This window comes from Equus asinus, chromosome 20 (genome assembly GCF_041296235.1).
Source record: "Equus asinus isolate D_3611 breed Donkey chromosome 20, EquAss-T2T_v2, whole genome shotgun sequence".
Taxonomy (NCBI): domain Eukaryota; kingdom Metazoa; phylum Chordata; class Mammalia; order Perissodactyla; family Equidae; genus Equus; species Equus asinus.
The window spans coordinates 13,724,572-13,744,166 of record NC_091809.1 but is presented as its reverse complement, the minus strand read 5'-3'; the positions used below and the strand labels follow the sequence as shown (position 1 = coordinate 13,744,166).

General features: G+C 63.7%; 1 protein-coding gene across 1 annotated transcript; it reads left to right on the top strand.

Annotated features, from left to right (window-relative positions):
- Positions 1 to 4,273: 4,273 nt before the first annotated feature.
- On the top strand, positions 4,274 to 12,392 carry TLE5 (TLE family member 5, transcriptional modulator). The gene is made up of 7 exons (XM_044752132.2): positions 4,274 to 4,447; positions 5,495 to 5,592; positions 7,862 to 7,925; positions 9,090 to 9,134; positions 9,839 to 9,901; positions 11,161 to 11,235; positions 11,340 to 12,392. The coding sequence occupies exons 1-7, from the start codon at positions 4,421 to 4,423 to the stop codon at positions 11,559 to 11,561; spliced, it is 594 nt and encodes a 197-aa protein (XP_044608067.1). The 5' UTR covers positions 4,274 to 4,420; the 3' UTR covers positions 11,562 to 12,392.
- The last annotated feature ends 7,203 nt before the right edge of the window (positions 12,393 to 19,595 follow it).

Genomic DNA, 19,595 nt, shown 5'->3' with positions numbered 1-19,595 from the left:
CATGGACGTGAAATGTCCAGAACAGGCAGATCCACAAAGAGCGGGTTCAGGGGGGCCAAGGGCTGGGGGGTGAGGGTGATGCTGATGGGGATGGGGTTTCTTTTTGGGGGGATGGAATGTTCTGGAATAAAATAGAGGTAATGATTGCACAACGTTGTGAATGCACTGAGTGTCTCTAATGGGAAATTTTACATATATTTTAATACAATAAAAAAAAAAATAGGGGCTGGCCCCGTGGCCGAGTGGCTAAGTTTGCGCACTCTGCTTTAGCGGCCCAGGGTTTCGCCGGTTGGGATCCTGGGCGCGGACATGGCACCGCTAGTCAGGCCATGCTGAGGCAGCGCCCCACATGCAACAACTAGAAGGACCCACAACTAAAATAGACAACTATGTACTGGGGGGATCTGGGGAAAAGAAGAAAAACAAAAGAAGATTGGCAACAGATGTTCACTCAGGTGTCGATCTGTAAAAAAAAAAAAAACAAAGGAAAACAAAAAAATAGGGGCCAGCCGCGTGGTGTAGTGGTTAAGCTGGCCATGCTCTGCTTTGGCGGCCTGGGTTCGCGGGTTCACATGCTGGGCGCAGACCTATCACTCTTCAGTCATGCTGTGGTGGTGTGCCACATACAAAATAGAGGCAGACTGGCACAAATGTTAGCTCAGGGCTAATCTTCCTCAGCAAAAAAAAAAAAAAGTTGTATTAAAATAGTGTTTATGATGTTGACTGAGATTTTTGGTGTCCCCTTAAGTTTTATGTCTGAAGAAAGTGTGTCACTCGAAAGTACACTTGCCCACTCTAGTCCCAGCCTTGCCAGAATGAACTAGGGAAGTCACAGTGAGGCCTCATCGAGAAGGTGACATTTAAGTCAAGACTAGAAGGAAATGAAGGCCTTAGCCAAGTTGGGATTTGGGGATGAGCAGTCCAGGCAGAGGGCGCAGCCCCTGCAAAGGCCCTGGGGCAGGCCCGGGACTGGTGTGTTCGAGGGGAAGGAATTTCATCCTCCTTAGTCACTGCTGTAAACCTCCACTGAGAGCCACGCTCGGCACACAGTAGGTGTGTTAAACAAACAGTCACTCAGGGAGTGAACGAACACCGGCTCCACTTGCGGTAGGGTAGGACTGAGGTGCAGAGCACTGAAGTCACCCGGGCCCCCGGTCACCCACTCGGGTGCAACAGACCAGGGGCTGGAACCCAGAACAGGACAGCGGGGGCTCTGGCTCCCGCAGCGCCCTCCACCTGCTTCCTCCCGCCTCTGAGGAGTGGCCATGTGGCTGGAGACAGGCGACTCGTTCCCACCCCAAACTGGCTCCCGATGTGGCCCTGGGACCCCAGGGAGAGGACAGTGCACGACGGGCACCCAGGGAGTCGGGGATGGATGGGGGCAGAGGGGTGGGACGGCAGCCACCCAGACGGTAAGATCCTCCAAAGGCCTGGGGTCCCACATTAATTACACCGTTCAGACGGTTCCCTCATGGGGCGCAGCCTTCGGCCCTAGCCCGGCCGGCCCCTCCTAGAGCCCCAGTTTGGGCCTCTCCCCTGGTCTGCCGGCCTCCTGCCTCGCCAGCAGGAATCTTCCACCACCCGGCCCTGGAGGCCTCTGTCTGCTGCTCTAAGCCAGGACACTGGCGCATGTCTGGAGGCACCTGTGGCTGTCAAGACTGGGGGTGTTTCTGAGCATCCCATAAGGGGGGCCAGGGATGCTGCTCAACACCCCACAGTGCCCAGAACGGCCCCCACGGAGAATAATCCAGGCCAGAATGCCCACAGCGCAGACTGAAAACGTGCTCTAACGCCTCCCATGGCTCCCTAGTGCCCTGCAGGTAAAATGCGAACTCAGGGCGGAAAGCAGGGCCCCGCCTCGTCCTGGCTCCCAGCCCTCTCCAGCCAGAAGCCCCCAGTGCCCTGCCTTCATGCCCCACCGAGAGGGGCAGCCTTGCTCAGCGGTCAAGGGCCCAAATATCTGGCTTTATATCCTGGCTCTGGCACCTACCGGCTGTGTGATTTCGGCCAAGTCACGTAACCTCTCGGGGCCGTAATTTCCCCATCTTCCAAAAGGCCATCAAGGCTGTTCCTAAGTTAAAATGTGGACGGCAGGGCCTGGCGTGGAGTAAAAACATATCTGGGTGAGTGGGTTTCTTTGTGCTCACAGTTTGGGCCATAATTCTAGGTTTCTTTATGCGCTGAGAGGTGAGCCCGGACCCCACAGTGCTGGGGGGGCGTCTGTGCCCAGTTCTGTCCCCCCAACCAGTCTGTGGTCTGCTGCGATGGGAGCGCTGGTTCCCAAGTGCCAACACCGGGAGGTGCCTGCCTGGATGAGGGCCTCCCCAGAGAAACGATGTCTGTCCCCATGGTCTGGGGGGCGGGTGGGGACTGGGGTGGGGCTGGTTCCACATCTCACAGGGTCCTGCACTCGAGGACCCCACGCTCGGTTTCATGCCCTTGTGGTCACCATCTTGAAACCCTAACCTTTTTTTTTTTTTTTGAGGAAGATTAGCCCTGTGGTAATATCTGCTGCCAATCCTCCTTTTTATTTATTTATTTTTTTTGCTGAGGAAGATTGGCCCTGAGCTCACATCCATGCCCATCTTCTTCTACTTTATATGTGGGACGCCTGCCACAGCATGGCTTGCCAAGCGGTGTCATGTCCACACCCGGGATCCGAACCAGCGAACCCCAGGCCGCTGAAGCGGAACATGTGAACTTAACCGCTGCGCCATGGGGCCGGCCCCTAATTTTTATTTTTTAAAATACTGCCCTGAAGTATTATTTATCTTGAGGGGCTTTTTTTTGGGAGGGGCAGAGAGAGCCTTCAAGTTTGCTTATTTCTCTCATCCTAGTCGCCGCCCCTCATCCGCCGGGGAAAGGTGACCGGGGTCGTAACCATCTTACACTTGGGAACCCAGGGCCCAGAGCAGTTAATTGACTGGTGGCAGCTGCGGAGCTGACGACGACAACGACCATGACGAGAAGGAAGCGACAGCAGTTAGCACTTGCCAGGGGTTCACCTGCGTTATTTCAACAGCTTCTCCCAGGTCTGTTCCCCACATGGCCGCCAGAGAGATCCCATCAAAATTGTCAGACCCGCCCTCCTCCACCCACAGCCCTCCAGGGCTCCCCCCTTCCCTCAGGGGACAAGCCCGGGTGGCCCCCACACACACACCGGGGCGGCTCCCCAGGCCGGGCCCCATCTGCCCTGCTCACAGCCACCAGCTACCGAATTTGCAGCGCGCCATGCAAAACAAAACTGCTAGGCCCCTCCTTCAAAAATTATTCGGGATTTCCAGAGCACAACAGTTGACCCCACGCACAGGCCCTTCTGGGAGCCGGGCACCTGGGCGCAGGCCCCAGGCCACCGGCCCTGCCTCCCTGCGCTCATTTCCCGCCCTGCGCCCCCGTGCCAGGCACCGTGCTGCCTCAGGGCCTTTGCTCTTGCTGTTTCGCCTCTTTGGGGAAGCCTGCACCCGCGCAGGCCCCTGCTGGCTCCCTCTCGCCCCTTCCAGTGCCCTCTCTAAAACTGCACCGGCCCGGGCCTCCTCTCTGCTTTCTTTTCTCCACGCCTGCGACCACCATCTGACCCGCAGGGGGTCTGCCCGGTGTATTCGTCTCCCCACGTTGTACGCGCCCCCCACCCCCGCCCCGCACACCCTGACCCCCGCATCCTGGAGCAGGGCCTGGCACACAGTAGGCGCTCCATCCATGCGCGCGCGGAAGCCATGGCTCCCAGGAGGCCGGCGGTGGAACCCCCGCCTCTCTTCCGAGGAGGAAACCGAGCCTCGGAGAGCACAGCCGGCGAGCCAAGGTGACAGAGCATGTCCCTGGCACGCGTCCAGGTCGCGCCATGACACAGCCAGCCGTGGCGATGGGGGCGGCCGGGCCCCTTTCTTTGACAGATGGGGAAACCGAGGCCCGGGAGGCCGGGAGGGGCGGCGGCGCGGGGTGGGGGGCGGGGAGGGGGGCGCGCGCCGGGCCCAAGGTCACCGCGCCGGCGGCCCGGGGGAGGCGGGCGGGGAGGGATCGGCGGGCCTCCCCGGGCGCGCGCCCCCCCCCTCGGCGGCGCGCACGGGGCCCGGGCGGCGGCGGCGGCGGCGGCAGCAGGTGGAGTCGAGGCCGCGGCCCCCGCCGGCGTCGCCGCCATTAGACAATAGGAGCGGCGGCCGGGCGCGCGGGCGGCGGGCGGGGAGGCGCGGAGGGCGGGGAGGGCGCCGGGCGCGCAGGAAGCGGGGCCCGGGGCGCGCCGGGGCCGGGCGCGCGGGGAGGGGGCGCAGGAAGCGGGCGAGGCCGGGCGCGGGAGGCGGCGGCGGCGGCGGCCCCGGGAGCTGCCGATCGGCGCCGGGACAAAGGCGCGGCCGCCCGGCGCCCCGAGCCGCCCGAGCCGGGGCGCACAGCCGGGGCGCAGCCCGCGCCCCCCGCCGCGACTGACATGATGTTTCCACAAAGCAGGCATTCGGTAAGCGGGGCCCGCCGGCCCGGCGTCCCCCCCCGCCCCAGATCCGGGCACCGCACCCCTCCCCACGTCCCGGCCCTGCGCGCCCCCAAGTCCGCGCCCGGCACCCCCAGCTCCCAGCTCTGCCGTTTCCCCCCCAGGTCCCGTCCCTGCGCCCCCCTACCCCAGCTCCCTGCTCGGCGCCTCCCCCCAACTCCTGGGCCCGGTCCCCTCCAGATCCAGGCCCAGCGCTACTCACCCCCCCAGCTCCCAGGGCTCCCCCCCCCCACGTAGCTCCCGGTCCCCCTCCCAGCTTCCGGGCCGAGCCCCCCCATCCCAGCTCCCAGGCCGTGTCCCCTCCAGCTCCCGGCCCCGCGCCGCCCCCCCTCCCCGGCGCTTGGGCCCTGCGCCCCCCCACCGAGCCAGGCAGGGCCTGGGCGGCCTTGGCGTCGGGCCTGGGGCGCCCCGGGGCCCCACCGCGCACCTCTAACGGCGGGGCTGCTCTCGGCGCCGGGAGTGGGGGCCTATCGAGGCGCACCCCTCCCGAAAGAGCGCGGCCCGGAGGAAGGGTGCTGGGAATCTGGGGTGAGGGACCCCCGCCGGGAGATTCTGGGCGCCGAGAGGGGCCCCTCCCCCAACGGGACTTTGCAGGGAGGCCTGGCTCCCCCCATCTTGGGGACGGGGACCCCCTAGGACGCCTGCGCCCCCTCCCTCTCCCAGAGGCAGCGGGGGCGCTCGATGGGCGCCCCCCTCCCGGCGCTTGGAGGGGCGGTAGAGGGCGCCTCATGCCCCCCTCCCACCCCAGGGCGGGCCTCCCAGCGCCCCCCCCAGCCCGGGGGCGGCGGGGACTCGGCAGCTCCGGGCGCGCCCACCCCCTGGCTTCCCCCGGGAGAGGCGAGGGCAGGAAGCGAGGGCGGGGGCACGCCGGGGGCTGTAAACACGGGCCCGGGAAGTGGGGCGCGGGGGTGGAGGGGATGCGCAGCTGGGCCGGCCTGGCCTCGGGGCCGCCCCGGAGGGAGGGAGGGGTCCCCCCTCCACGCCTGGGCCTGACCCCGCCGCCCCCTCCCGCAGGGCTCGTCGCACCTACCCCAGCAACTCAAATTCACCACCTCGGACTCGTGCGACCGCATCAAGGACGAGTTCCAGCTCCTGCAGGCGCAGTACCACAGGTGAGGGGTCTGTCTGCGCCCCGGGGGGCGGGGGGGACCCCGGAGCAGGACAGCCCCGAGCCAGGGCGCCACCCCCCCCCCCGTGTGCACACACCCGGAAAAATCCAGATCCAGAGGGTCTCCCCTGGCAGGTGCCACCCTGGGCACTGGGCCCGTTTTTAAACTCATTTCTTTTTTCGAGCAGTCCCATTGCTCAGATGCGGAAATCGACGCACAGAAAGTTAAATAATTTGCCCCAAGCCTCAGCTGTAGGGCGTCAGAGCCCGCGTCCCACCCCAGTCCCCACTGGATAACCGACCTCCCCACAACCGGAGTAGGGGCTGCACCCTCCGGCTGCCCACCCCCAAAAGGAAAAATCGTGCCGCCTGATGGGCTGTCTCTTTCGGCCTGGTTTTGGAGACAGCCACCCTGGCAGCCGGCAGGTTCTCGAAGGTGATCCTCCCTCCAGAATGTCACTTTCTGGCCTTTCTAAGGGGCTGGCGTGTGACCCCTGTAAGAGGAAGGAAGTAGTATTACTTTCATCTTACGCTTGAGACGCTTCGGCCCAGAGAGGTCAGGGATTTCCTGGGGATGCACAGCAAGGAGGTGGCAGAACTGAGATTTGCACGCAGTCTCTCTGGGTTGAAGAATGGGGGAGGGGTTACCTGGGAATCAGAAGGGGGTCCAAAGGAGGCCACAAATCCCAGGGGGGTCTGGGGGACCCTCTCTGGACTCAGTTTACCCATACAGAAGGAGTTACTGAAGGATGCTGGGTTTCCTCCAAATAGAAAGAATAGTGATTTTTTTTTACGAACATCCAGCGATTTGGGGCTGCCTCGTAGCTTCCGTGGGTGCTAAATAGGGAACAGACACCCTCTCAGGAGATCGTTCGTGCCGTGCTGTAATTGTGCCCATTTTAAAGATGGGGAGACTGAGGCACGCACAGTTGAAAGGCAGGCCCCGGGAATGTGCTCTGGTCCCGTGACGGGGAGGGGTCTCGGGTTGCCCTGGTGGGCCTGGCCTTTGGGAGACCTGGGGGGTCCTCCCCTCCCAGCCCGGCCCTCGCCCACCGCACTCTGAGCCCCGGGTGGTCCAGCCCCAGAGACTCAGCATCACATCGCTGCCTCAGTGCTGTGTGACCTCGGGGAGGCCAGAGCCCTCTCTGTGCTTGCGGGTCTCGGTGCCCTGGACGGGGGTTCCCTCGGTACAGGGAGGGGTCCGGCCATGTGGGGGCGCCGCCGGCTCTGCCGGGCCCTCAGAAAAGGCCAAAAATCCAGAGTCGGGGATCAAACGGCCTGATTTTCTGTTTTTTAGTGATGTCAACAAACGCACATTTTTAAAGAAAATCAGAAAACAAACTGGACCCCCTGGGGGGACACATTCGGCTCCTGGGCTGACCATGAGACCACTAAGCATTTATTGGATGCTTACTGTATGCCAGGCGTTGTTCTAAGAGCGCTTCTTGTCTTAATCCGCTTCCTCCTCACCACCCCACCTGGGGAAGTTGGTATTTAACAGCCTGGAGACCCAGGCCCAGAGAGGGAGAGGAGTTTGCCTGCAGTCACACAGCATCGAGGGAGCAGGACACCTTGGAAGCCGGCCGGGCTGCCTTGTGGCTGTGCTGTCAGCTCCCTTTGGGGGGCGCGGTGCTTAGAGAAATGCCGCAGCTCGTCCTCACTGGGGGAGCCTGAGAGAGGCCGGGTCACCATCGTGTTACCCAGCACTGGAACTTTCACCCCCTCTTGAAATCAGAGGGGCTGTGGCCTCTTGGGGATTCCTTGGTGAGTCCATCCCAGGGCCCTACAGCCAGCCCCGCCCTCTGGGCCCCTCTGCCGTGTCTGTCTGTCCCTCCCTCGCTGGAGAGTTTTCCCCACTGGTGGAGAGTGTGGCCTCTGAAGCCAGCTTCCTGGCTGTGTGACCTTGAGCCAGTTACTCAACGTCTCTGGGCATACATTGCATCATCTGTAAAATGAGAGTGACGCTAATAGTTTTGACTTCATTCAGGTTCGGGATAGGTCAAGGGTTCTCTGAATCCCCGTCTCACCCAGAGTCCGGCCATCGCTCTGACTTTGGTTATTTTTTTATTATTATTCTCATTATTATTCTCCACCGCCGATCCGCGAGGCTGGTTTCATAATCCCCATCTTAGAGCTAATGAACCGAGGTTCCCCCTGCCCCGTCTTCACAGAGGAGGGCACGTGTGTCCCCCTTGAAGGTCGGGGTCCCCCAGCACCTGGGGGGCGGGGAACCCCAGCCCAGCGCCCGCCCCTCCCTCCTGTCCCCCTTTCAGCCTGAAGCTCGAATGCGACAAGCTGGCCAGCGAGAAGTCGGAGATGCAGCGTCATTACGTCATGGTAAGCCGGGCGGGCGGGCGTGGGGGACCCCGGACCCTCCTCCCCGCCGCACCGCGGCCGCCTCCCCCCGGGAAGAGCAGGGCGTCGCGGCTGCTCTCCATCCCGCGGCCCCTGGCGCTCGGCCGCGTCCGCCCGGCTGGCCTGGCTGGCGGCCCAGGCGGTGACGGAGGTGCCAAGCCACCGGGTTGCAGCCCGGGCCTGCCAGGTCCCCCCGCCGTCCTTGGCAGCCGCGGACGCAGCTGTGGAGCCGCGGCCAGGAACTGACGTGGGCCCCTCCCCGCCCCCTCCTCCCCTGCCCGCCCTGGGAGGGGGACGCCCTTGGGGGTTAGTGTGTTGGGGGGTGACATTGGCTCCCCTTGGCCTGACATTTCAGCCCCCGCCCGTGCACCCTGCTGAAATCACTTGCTCAGTTGCATCCCCTCCAGGTGGCCGTTTTGGCCCCCAAAACCCCTGCCTTGGTCCAGCCCCGAGCAGAGCCAGACACGGCCCCTCTCGGCCCGGAGGGATGGCGCTGGGGCAGAGAAGGGACCCGGGACTGGGGGCTCCAGAAGGGGGGCACGCTGCCTGAGGAAGGCTGCGTGGAGAGTGGGGTATTGCTGCTGGGGTCTTGATGAACGAGTAGGAGCTTGCTCGGCAGAGAAGGGGAAAGCAAGCGTGCAAGGGGCTGGAACCAACTTGGTTCTCCCCTCTCCCACGGGACAGTTGCCAGCAAGGGAGGGGCAGGGTCAGATGTGGGGCGTGGGGAGGGGGGCTGCCGGCTTCGGAGCCAGACCCGGCAAGCTCTGTGTATCCTGGATTATTTATACCCAGGAAGGCAAACTTCCCTGGAGTCTGGGGCCACCCGCAGACAAGACACATAAAGATAAGAGATTAGGAGGCCTGGAATGTGTGTGTGTTGGTGGAGGGGGGGACTCGATAATTACGCCAGAAGCCAGAGGCCCAGCCCCCCAGCCAGGCACCTGGGCCGCCTCGCTCCCGCTCCAGGGGCGGGTGTCCCCCCTCCCAGCCTCCCTCCCTCCCCCTGCCTGGCTCCGTCTCTCCCTCCCACCGTCTCTCCCCTTCTCTGCCTCCCTCTCCTGTCTCTCCCTGTCACCCCCATCTCTTTGTCTCTCGAGCCCCCGTCTTCGCCCGCCCCACTTCTCCCTCTCTGTCCCCCCCACGCAGTACTACGAGATGTCCTACGGCTTGAACATCGAGATGCACAAGCAGGTACGGACCCCTCCGCCGCCGCCGCCGCCCCCTCCTCCGCCGTCCCCTCGCCCCCTCTGGCCCGGCTGAGCATCAGGTCCGCCCTGGGATCCTGTCACAGGTTGATCCCCTTCCAAGGAGAGGGGCAGGGACGTGCCACCCCAACCCTGTCGCCTCCCCTTGGTGACAGTGCGGGGTGGGTACGCCTTGCAACCCCCGGATTGCCCTCTGCCCTGGCTTCTGCCGTCGGTGCCTCCATGAGGCCAGTATCTGGGACGTCACGGAATGTGGATGCCGACTGCCCCCACCGCCCCCTCCCTCGCTCCCTCCCACGGGGCGCCCACTACCCGTCGGCACCGGCGTCATCGTCCGCTGGCCGCCAGCCCCCGCGTGGGCCTGCGCTTGCGCTGTTAGGCGCGGACCTGGGCCACGTGGGCGGCCCCTGGGCCTGGTGGGCGGGGCTGGGTCTAGTGGGCGGGCCCTGGGCCTGGTGGGCGGGGCCGCGGGTCTGGTGGGCGGGGCTGGGTCTAGTGGGCGGGCCCTGGGCCCGGTGGGCGGGGCCCGGGCTTAATGGGCGGGCCCTGGGCCCGGTGGGCGGGGCCCGGGCCTAATGGGCGGGCCCTGGGCCTGGTGGGCGGGGCCTGGGTCTAGTGGGCGGGCCCTGGGTCTGGTGGGCGGGGCCCGGGCCGGCGGCACCTGCGGACCGAGGCGGCTGTCTGTTCCAGGCTGAGATCGTGAAGAGGCTGAATGGGATCTGCGCGCAGGTGCTGCCCTACCTGTCCCAGGAGGTGAGCGCTCCGGGACGGGAACACCCCCCTGCCGCCTGGGGCTACAGCGTGCTGGGCGCCCCAGGGCACACACCGGCCCTCTTTGGACCTCCCAGGCCCGAAAACCCCAAGGGGCGCAGGGCGGGGAGGGAGGGGCCTCCCCCGCTGTGGAGTTCCCAGGCCGGGTGAGTCATTTCGGGTAAAATGTCAGATCGGCCAAGGCCGCCCTGAATCGTCTTGCCTCATTTCTCACCCTCCGGGGCTTCATCCGCTAGGCCCTGCGGATGTTCCCGCTGCAGGCTGGGAACAAGGGGACGGAGGCTGTGGGGAGGACGCCCAGCACACAGACCCACACAGATGCAACATACGGATGCACACGGCAGGCAGACACACAGAGGTGCACACACACGCAGGCGCACAAGGTGTACGCTGACACGGGCACACACGGCCACAGGCGCGCGCGCACACACACACACACACACACCCAGGGGAACTGGGCAGCCAGTCCTTCCTCTTCTTCTTTCTCGGGTTCTCAGACTCCTGGTGTGAGGCTGGCTCCACCACCAGCACCCGCGAGGCCATGTAGGGCTCAGCTCCGGCTCTCTGCCAGGTTGACTGTCAATAATTCATGATTTCCTTTTTCATATCTCAGGGTCCTTTAGGTGACAGGCATGCCTGGGGACAGTCCCAGAAGGACACCAGGACAGCCCCAGAGAAGGGGGCACTTGGGGCTCTGCAGACCTAGATTGGTGCTTTCCTTTCGTGACAGGGGCTTCCTGGTAGCCAAGGCGAAAAAGGAGATTGGCAGATTCTAGCATCTGATGGCAGGAGAGACAGACTTTCAGGCAGGGCTCTGAGGAGCGGCGGGAATGCCCTGAACCTGGGCTCATACCCCAGCCCTGCTAGAATTTGCTGTGCCTTTCCCAGGTCTAGAAGTAGGGAAGCTTAGATTAGCACATCTCAGAGCACAGTCTCTGAGTTCCTAGGATCAGGACTTCCCTGTACATTTGGCCGGGCTGTGCACTGCATTTTTATTTCTGTGCACGCGGCATCGGATAGGTCACCACCCAGGGGTTAACCTCTGACTCCTCCAAAGGCTTTTTCCACCAGCCTCTCTGGGTCTTGTAGGCCCCTCTATTTTCCAGATGAAGAGACTGAAGCTTGGTGAAAGAATCCCCTGCAGAGAGGGGGCTTTCTGGGGAGGGGCGTGGGTGCCACAAACCCTGGCAGAGATGAGGGCGCATCACCTGACTCCTCTCTCCTCCCCACCCTCCTTCCAGCACCAGCAGCAGGTCCTGGGAGCCATCGAGAGGGCCAAGCAGGTCACAGCGCCGGAGCTCAACTCCATTATCCGAGTGCGTTTGGGGTCGCCTTGCGGGCAGGAGGGAGGGAGGGCGGGCGGGCGTGCGCGCTGCGGGGGGGGTGCCTGCCGACTAACGCCCCCTCCTCCGCCCTGCAGCAGCAGCTCCAGGCCCACCAGCTGTCCCAGCTTCAGGCCTTGGCCCTGCCGCTGACCCCGCTGCCCGTGGGGCTGCAGCCGCCCTCGCTGCCGGCGGTGAGCGCGGGCACCGGCCTCCTGTCGCTGTCGGCGCTCGGCTCCCAGGCGCATCTCTCCAAGGAAGACAAGAACGGGCACGACGGGGACACCCACCAGGAGGACGACGGCGACAAGTCGGATTAGCGGGCAGCGGGGGGGGGGGGGGGGGGGGGACGGGGAGGGGAGGCAGAGAGAGAGAGAGAGAGGAAGGCTCGGCGCCAGACACAGGATCGCCCGGGGTCGGCTCGCCCGGTGGTGTTTCTGGGAGCCCCAGCCTGCGCGGGGCGCCCCCTGGCTCGGCTCCTGCCCCGGACCCCCCTCCTCCTCCTCCTCCCGCCCCTCTCCCCCTGCAACCTGAAGGCGAGAGAGCCGAGGCGAGCCGAGGTGCAGATGGAGGCCAGGTCGGAAGGGAGCAAAACCTCAAGAACCCCACGCCCCGCACCCCCTGTTGCGCACACGTGCACCTGACAGTCCGCCCGGGCCCTCGGGGCGCCCCCAGCCTCCCCCCCACCGGCACTGCATGCGAGCGATGCTAGCTGCCCCCTCCCCGCCCGGGCCCCCCGAGTCCCCGTCCCCCCCCACCCCGCACACGCCCCCCCGGGCCTGTCCCCTCGCCCACAGAAGAGGGGCCCGAGCGGGGCGGGCGGGCGCCCCACAGTCCTCTTCCTGCCCGTCCCCAATAAAGATGAGGGTACTCGAGTTGTCTTGGTTTTTCTTTTCCTTTTTTTCTTTTCCCAGTACACTAGCTTGTCTTTGAAGAAGGGGGATATTAAAAACAAACAAACAAACAAAAAACAGCACAGAAAAATGTTTAAAAAAAAAAAAGAGAAAGCAACACCCACACCTGTGTCTGTATATAGTTTCTTAGACTGCCGGCTTCTGTGTGTTCCTCGTTTGATCTCTGCGGAGAGAAGTGAAATGCTGTCTCGAGGGTGGGCTTAGCTGTGCCTTTCAAATAAAGATGTGAGAAGGTTGGTTGCCGTGTTCCTGCCTCTGTGTTGCGGCTGCCCTGGGGGGGGGGGGGCCTTCCCTGGGGGAGGAGGGGGCGTCCTTCATGTCTGAGCCCCTTTCCTCCGTTACAGGACCGGATATGGAGGAGCCTAGGTGATTCCTGGTGTATGCGTAGTCTTATCTCTGGACCAGAGAGGGTCAGCCGGAGGCTCTAGGTCACACAGCACGGCCTAGGTGCTTGAGGTCTCGCCAGCCATTTAGACATAGGGGCAAAGGCTAAGGGGTCACTGATGGTGTGTGGCAGAGCTGGGTTCTGAGCCCCAAGCCAGAGGGCTCCCAGTGATATTCTTTTCCCTTTGAAAGGGAAGATGTGGAGACTGGAATCCTCACCCCCGGCCCCGTGGCACACACACACAGACCCTTGTCCTGGATGAGAGAACGCAGACCCCCAGCTGAATCTCGACCCTCCAAGGACCCTTTTGAAAGCCCCCCAGCATCACCACTGCACCCAAGCTGGACCACCCCAAGGGGAGCCACATTCCCCCGGTGCATCCGGCACTTGGGCCAAGGGGACCTCAGGCTGCCCACCCAGGATGTGGCGCTGGGGTGGGGGGAGCCATCCTGACTTTGCAAGATCCTTCCCAGGGCCGCGTGGCACATAAACCCCCGCTGGGAGCTGGGACACTGAGGGATACTGAAGTCCAAGATGTTCTGCCCCGTCTCCTAGTCCAGTGGGTTCCCACTGGAGCAAAGGCACAGAGAGGGAAGGAGGGAGGGAGAGGGGGGCCATGGCGGGACTGCCGACCTCAGGGAAAACTCCTCGTGTCCCCAAGGAGAGAAAGAGGAGGCAGAGCGGGGACCGGAGTGGTCACACCAGCCGCCTACTGGCTCCCATGTCTCCCCCACTGCGGCCGAAGCACCTCCCCAAACGCCCGTGTGATGGGGTCACTCGCCGCTCAACACACATCCTCGTGTTGAAAACCCGAAGTCACCTACGCCACAGCCACTTGGGGAGTGTAAATTGTTCCATCTTCTTCGGAAGGCTGTTTGGCACCCAGCAATCCCCCTCTTGCGTCCATCCTCCAACAGAAATGCTGTTTGAGTCGGCCCAGAAGCTGTAAATCACAGCGTTCAGAGCCACTGAAGTGAGTTATCATCGACCCAAACTGGAAACCACCAGCTGTCCATCAGCTACAGGAGGAGAAGTCACGACCTAGTTGTGCAGTGGAATACTACGCAGCCGTGAAAAAGAATGGGACTCAACACCAGGCATCTCACACCCATAACGCTGAACAAAAGAGTAAATACCGTGCAATTGGAAGAACAAAACAGGCCAAGTGACCGACAGTGTCCCATGCCATCAGTTTACCCTTAGGAGGGGGGAGGGGCAAAAGGGACTTCTGACGTGGCTGGCCTTGTTTCCTTTCTTAACTTGCCGGCTGATCACAGGAGTGTGTTCATTTTGTGAAAATCCATAGAAATGTTCATTTACCATCTGTGCACTCTTCTGTCGGTGCGTTATTTTTCACAATTTTTAAAAATCGATTATCTTTGGCCCCGGTGGCCCTCAGAATAAATGCTAAATTCTTCACCAAGGCCCACGAGGCCCTGCTGGGCCAGTCCTGCCACCCAGCCCTCCAATCATTCCTACTCAGCAGGCTGAGGCTGCAGCCAGGTTGAAACATTTTACTGTTTATTGCCTTGAGGACTTTGCACAGGCTGTTCCCTTCGCCAGGAACAGTGTACTTTTTTTTTCTCCCCTCCTCAGGGTTCTAATCCCCCAAGACTCCCCAGAAGTCACTTTTCCGAGGGCCTTCCCTGACCCTCCCCCAAAGCAGGGTTCTGTGACACACGCCCCCCTCCATCTTCCTCCCCTCCCCCCATAGTGGATATTATTAATGTGTTACATAATGGTGCCAGGCATGGGGTCCCCAGCGGTGAGTTTAAATTCCGGTTCTTCCTCCCCAGCTGCCTGATCTGGGCAAGTGGCTTCCCCCGGCTGGGTCGTGGCTTCCCTCCCTGGAAAATGGGTCTGATCGCAGAACCAAGGCTGGTGACCAAGATCGCCTTATTTAACCCCGGGAACGCAGAGCCCGGCACACGCGTGCGCTCATTTTCCGAGACTCCACTCTGAGCCCCGGGGGCCACAGCGAGGACAGAACAGACACATCCCCGCCGTGGGTCGGGGAGACAGAGAAATAAGGAAAATACAGTGTGTCGCCGGGGGCGTGTGACAGACACGAGGCAGAGACCAGAGGGTCGGTTCCTTTTTTTTTTTTGAAATTTGCACATAGAAGCGACTCGATAATTGTCCGCAAATTTATTGCGGGCAGCCCTGGTCTGCACGGGGCTCGACCCCGGAGCGACTGTGGGCCAGCGAGGCCTCCCGGGCTGGCAGCTGATGCTGTAATTATTATTACTGACGCTGGGGCACATGCATGCAGGGCACCGAGGGGGGGGCCAAGCCGGCAGCCCCACCCGGGGTTCTTCTCCAAGAAGAGGGGCAGGTGTGTGACCTCTGGTCTCCCTCTGGCCTGGTCCCCCCCCCCCTGCAGGGCTGGGTCCCCTGAGAGGAGGGTTGGGGCTCCAGGAGGCGGGGGGGGGGGGGGGGGGGGTGGGGGGTTCGGAGGGCCTCCCGCCGCCTCGGCCTCCGCGCTTAACGACCCGCCGCCGGCGACCTCGGCTAATTGATCCGCTAATGGGGCCCGCGCCGCGGCCGCCTAATGAGGCGGAGGAAGGGAGGGCGGGAGGGGAGGGGGAGAGGAGGGAGAAAAGGGAGGGCAGGGGGTTCGGGAAAGGAAGGAGGAGGGGGAGGAGAGAAGGGGGATGCAGGGGGATGCAGGGGGATGGGGAGAAGGGAAGGGGGAGGGAAGGAGGAATGAGAGGAAGGGGCGGGGAGGGGAGGGGTGGAGGACCTGGGGAGGGGGCTGAGGGGGGGGAGGTGCTCCCAGCTCCTGAGGGGAGGGGAGCAGCGAGCCTGGGGTGAACCCCCCCTTCTGACTACCCTGCCCCGTCTCAGACCCTGTCCCTCCCGGGAGTCCCTTCTCGAAGGCCGACCCCCCCCCACTTCTCAGATCCCTCCCCACTCCCAGCCCCCTCCCCCTTTCTAAGGGTCTTTCTGGCAGGGGGTCTGTATGCCTCAAGGGTATACATTCCATCTGTCGTGGGGCTCTCTCTGTGCCTCCATTTCCCCATCCAGTGTTGGAGAATCCCACAAGCCCCAGTGTCGTGAGACTGACCAGCCCCTGTCCCCACGCACCCATCCCACACCCCGGGGGACCCCTGCGAACTGAGGGCCCCCCCCAGCCCCCCTGCTGCTCCGGGGTTTGGCCTCCTGGGCTCAGCAGGGGTGAGAGGACTTAGGGACCCCTGACCCCGGAGAAAACCAGGAGCCAAAACTGGGAGGTGACACGTGAGACAGTCACAGGCCGGCCAGGTCCATCTGTGACCTCGAATATTTCAGCGCCTCCCTCCTTCCCGGTCCTTTGGGGGTCTGCGCTCCACGTGGGCTTGGGGGACACAGGAAAGAGGCCTGGCTGCCGGGACGCTGGAGTGGGGGACCCCGAAGGGATCTCGCTCTCTGCGCATCGTGCAGACAGGAGCACTGAGGCCCAAGGACGGGCAGGAAATTGTCCCTGTCACCAAGCAAGGCAGGGAGGGCCGCGGCCGGGTCTGCTGCCCCGGCTGCTGGATTTGCCCTTTGCTGACCGTCCGCTGTGGCTCCCGCCTCTACTGCGGGTCTCCATTAATTCCGGAAAATGCCCGTGGAAGAAGGACCATTCTACAGACGAGGAAACTGAGGCTCGAGACTCAAAAGTGCCTCCCCGACGGGCACACAGCAGGGAAGCTGAGTCCAGACGCTGGCAGGGCCCAGCTCTGGGGTCCAGGATCTTAGCCATTTTGTTGAAGAGGAAGAGAAGCTTCCGGACCCGGTGCAGACGGGCAGAGCGGCGGGAGTGGGGAGGACTTCAAAGGTGGGGGTGCCAGGCAGGGCCAGGTATACAGGAGGCGGCTGCTGAGGAGGGGTGCGGGGCAGGGGTGCTCCTCGAGCCGCGTGGCCCTCCTCCTCGCCCTTCTTGGCCTCTGCTCCAGGCTGGAGGGTGACCGAGCACCAAGCACCGTCCCACCTCGGGGCCTTGGCCTCTGCCTGGAACACACTGTCCCCACAGCCACCACCGCCTCCTCGCTCCTGCTTGCTTTATCGGGCGCGCACAACTTGGGTCAACAAACGTTCCCTGGTTTCCTTCTGTCCCCCCTCCTGTGAGCTCCGTGACAAGAGGGACTTGGTCTGTTGGGGTCCCTCCCAAATCCCCGGGGCCTTGAACTGTGCCTGGCACACAGGAGGGGGTCCCTGAAGATTTAGGGGGAAAAGTGAGCTGGAGGAGGGGGGCTGGGCCGGCCCCCCGCAGGCCCCTGCCTGCCAGGCGGGAGAGCTGGGGGGCCTCCGGGAGCCATGGGAGGTGTCTGAGCAGGGCAGGGGCGCCCCGAGATGCGCGAGGACCAGGAGGTTGTGGGGGCGCTGAGGGGCCAGGCTGGCGGGGAGAGACGGAGGCCGGGGCGCAGGGCATGTTGTCCGACCTTAGTTACCGCAGGGGGGAGCCGCCTGCAGCCCCAACCTGTGCCCCACCGCCCCTACGCTAAGGCCTCCCGCTGAGGGTCCCTCCCGGGGGATCTGCCCTTCTCTGACTCTCCCCCCACCCCCGCTGCCTCGGGGGGGGGGGGTCCCCAGGGCTCCGTCTCCGGCTCCCTCTGCCTCCCGTCTCTCTCTCTGTTTCTCCCTCTGCCCTTCAAGGTCCTCCAAGGTTCCCTCCCTTCCCTCCCTCTCTCCCTCCTCCTCTCCCCGTGCGCCCCGCCCTCCCCCTACAAACCTCTCCCCCCCCCCCCCCCAGGCGCCCCGGGCCCTGATGCTGGGCGTCTGCCAGGCCGGGAGGCCCGCCCCTCCCCCCCTGACCCTCCTCCCATCCCCCTCCCTCCGCCTCCTCCCGCTTTGTCTCCTCCGCCCCCTTCCTCCTCCCTCCCTCCCTCCCTCCCTCCCTCTCTCTCCCTCCGCCTCCCGGATCCCGGCCCCCGCTGGGCCTGCCCCGGCCTGCTGGGGAGCGCGCTGGGCCGGCCCGCCTGCTTGATGCTGGGTGCCCCGGCGGCGGCGGTGGCGGGGGAGGAGGGGCGGGCCACCTGGCACTTGGCCCGGCCCGGCCTGGAACGCGGGGAGGGGTGGCCCTGAGGCTCCTGAGCAGCAGCTGCAGAGCGCCCCCCCTGTGCGCGGCGCTGTGTGACCTTGGGCAGGTCCCCAGGCCTCTCTGGGCCTGGCCGCCTTCCCTTCTCCCCCACCCCAAGCTAGACCAACCGGAATTGATCAGGTGCCTGCTGGGTGCCAGGGACCCAGGATAGAGCCCTTCTCGAGCCTCAGGGAGCCCACAGCGTGACAGCGGGGTCGTGGGGGAGACAGACAACACAGACGCCGGCAGACGAGATAATTCCAGGGAACAGTATAGTGCCAGGAGGAAAATTCGAGCAGGGGCAGGAGACAGGATGACAAGGGGCTGCTTAAGCCCGGAGATGGGAGAGGCCCCCCTGAGGAGGTGACATTGGAGCTGAGACCCGGGTGACAGAAGGAGCCTGCCAGGGGGAGACGGCTGTGGGGAGGGAAGCTGTTCCAGGTAGTGGGGACCGTGAGCCTAGAGGCAGGACTGCCATGGGGGCCTTCAACACAACCTCGCCAGCAGCACAGGTCCCCTGATCAGGGCTGGCCCCCTTTCCCAGAGGAGCAAACCGGGGCCCAGCGAGGGTAACGGGCCTCAGCCAAGCAGAGGCTGGAAGAGAAGGACGGGGCTCGGGCCACAGCGTTGTTCCGGAATCGGGTGCTGGCCTCCTGGGGGCCGGGGGAGGCCAGGGTCCAGCGAGGAACCCCGAGGGAGGCAAGCTCCAGGGGGGTGTCAGGAGGGTGGATGGGCCTGGGCCGGGATGGGTGCAATGACCAGGACACCCCAGGGGGGCAAAAACAGGGGCTGCCTTTTGGGTGCCAGCTCCAGCCCTGCTCCCCCCCACCCAGGGTGGTCCCCGGCGGGCCCTGCACGCTCTCGCACGATAATAATAGCAAAGGCCTGTTCATCCCTTCAGCTGTTTGACCCTATTGCTCCCACCTTACAGAATCACAGCGACACAGCGGCCAAGGGGGATTCGAACCCAGGCCTCGGGGGTGCTCTGACCTCAGGTTGCAGTCGACTCCTGCAGGCTGGTCAGCACTGAGCAGCTTGTCAGGGACTCTGGGGCCCTGCCCTGCATGTTGGGTGACCTGGGCGGGGCTCCGCCCCTCCTGAGGCGCACCCCTCTATCCTCCCAGCCTGTGGAGCCGGCGCTGTGTTGGGCAGACCATAAACACACAAGCAAATAAATAGTGTCCAGAGAGTGAGGAGGCTTCTGGAGGAAATGAAATGAGAGAGGCTGACCAGCTAGGGAGGTGGGGAGCTTCTCTAGCCAGGCTGGCTGGGCCAGGCCTCCTTGTGAGGATGTTTGATCCAAGACTGGAAGGCAGAGATGAGCCAACCATGGTCCAGGTAAAGGAAACAACCCGTGCAAAGGCCCTGGGGCAGGACCGGGCCTGGTGTGGTGGAGCAACAGCCAGGAGGCCTGTGTGGCTGGAGCAGAGGGAGGAGGGGGAGAGAGGGAGGAGGGAGGGCAGGGAGGGGACGGGGGTCAGATTCTGAGAGTGCTGGGGAGCTATGGAAGGTTCTTGCGTAAAGGGAAGGCTGGGCTCTGATTCACATTTTAATGGGTGATCAAAGAGGTGGGAGGATCGGAGAGTGAGTGCACAGCCCGGCCGTGGGGTGTGAGCTTGGGGTGGGAGAGAAGGCCCTTTGGGGGCATAGTGGGAGTCCAAATGGCTGCCCCTTCCTGAGCACTTGGTATGAATGAAGTGCTTTAGAGGCTGTAACTTATTTGAAGATTCTAGTATCAACCTCGTCTATCCAGCCGGGGCCGGCCTGGACTCCCTGTCTCTTGTCCCCAGAGCTGCCCGGTTCTCGCCCAGGGAGAGGCCGGAGCTCTGAACGCTCAGCCACCCCAGTGCCCCTGCCTGGCTGCTGGGTCGCCACCTCCCATTGGCCAGGGTCTTTGCATCTTTACAGACCGGTGTGAAAGCAGGCAGAGGGACCCGTGGGTGTGTCCACCTCCTCCCATTTCCCACCAGAGAAAGTTCAGAGGTCCACCCAGGAGGGGTCAGAGCTCAAG

Bases quoted from the DNA above. Each gene is read 5' to 3' on its own strand.
- TLE5 (XM_044752132.2), top strand. From the start codon at position 4,421: ATGATGTTTCCACAAAGCAGGCATTCG. The intron at 5,593-7,861 runs GTGAGGGGTCTG...TCCCCCTTTCAG, and splicing joins CTGCAGGCGCAGTACCACAG to CCTGAAGCTCGAATGCGACA. The intron at 7,926-9,089 runs GTAAGCCGGGCG...CCCCCCACGCAG, and splicing joins TGCAGCGTCATTACGTCATG to TACTACGAGATGTCCTACGG.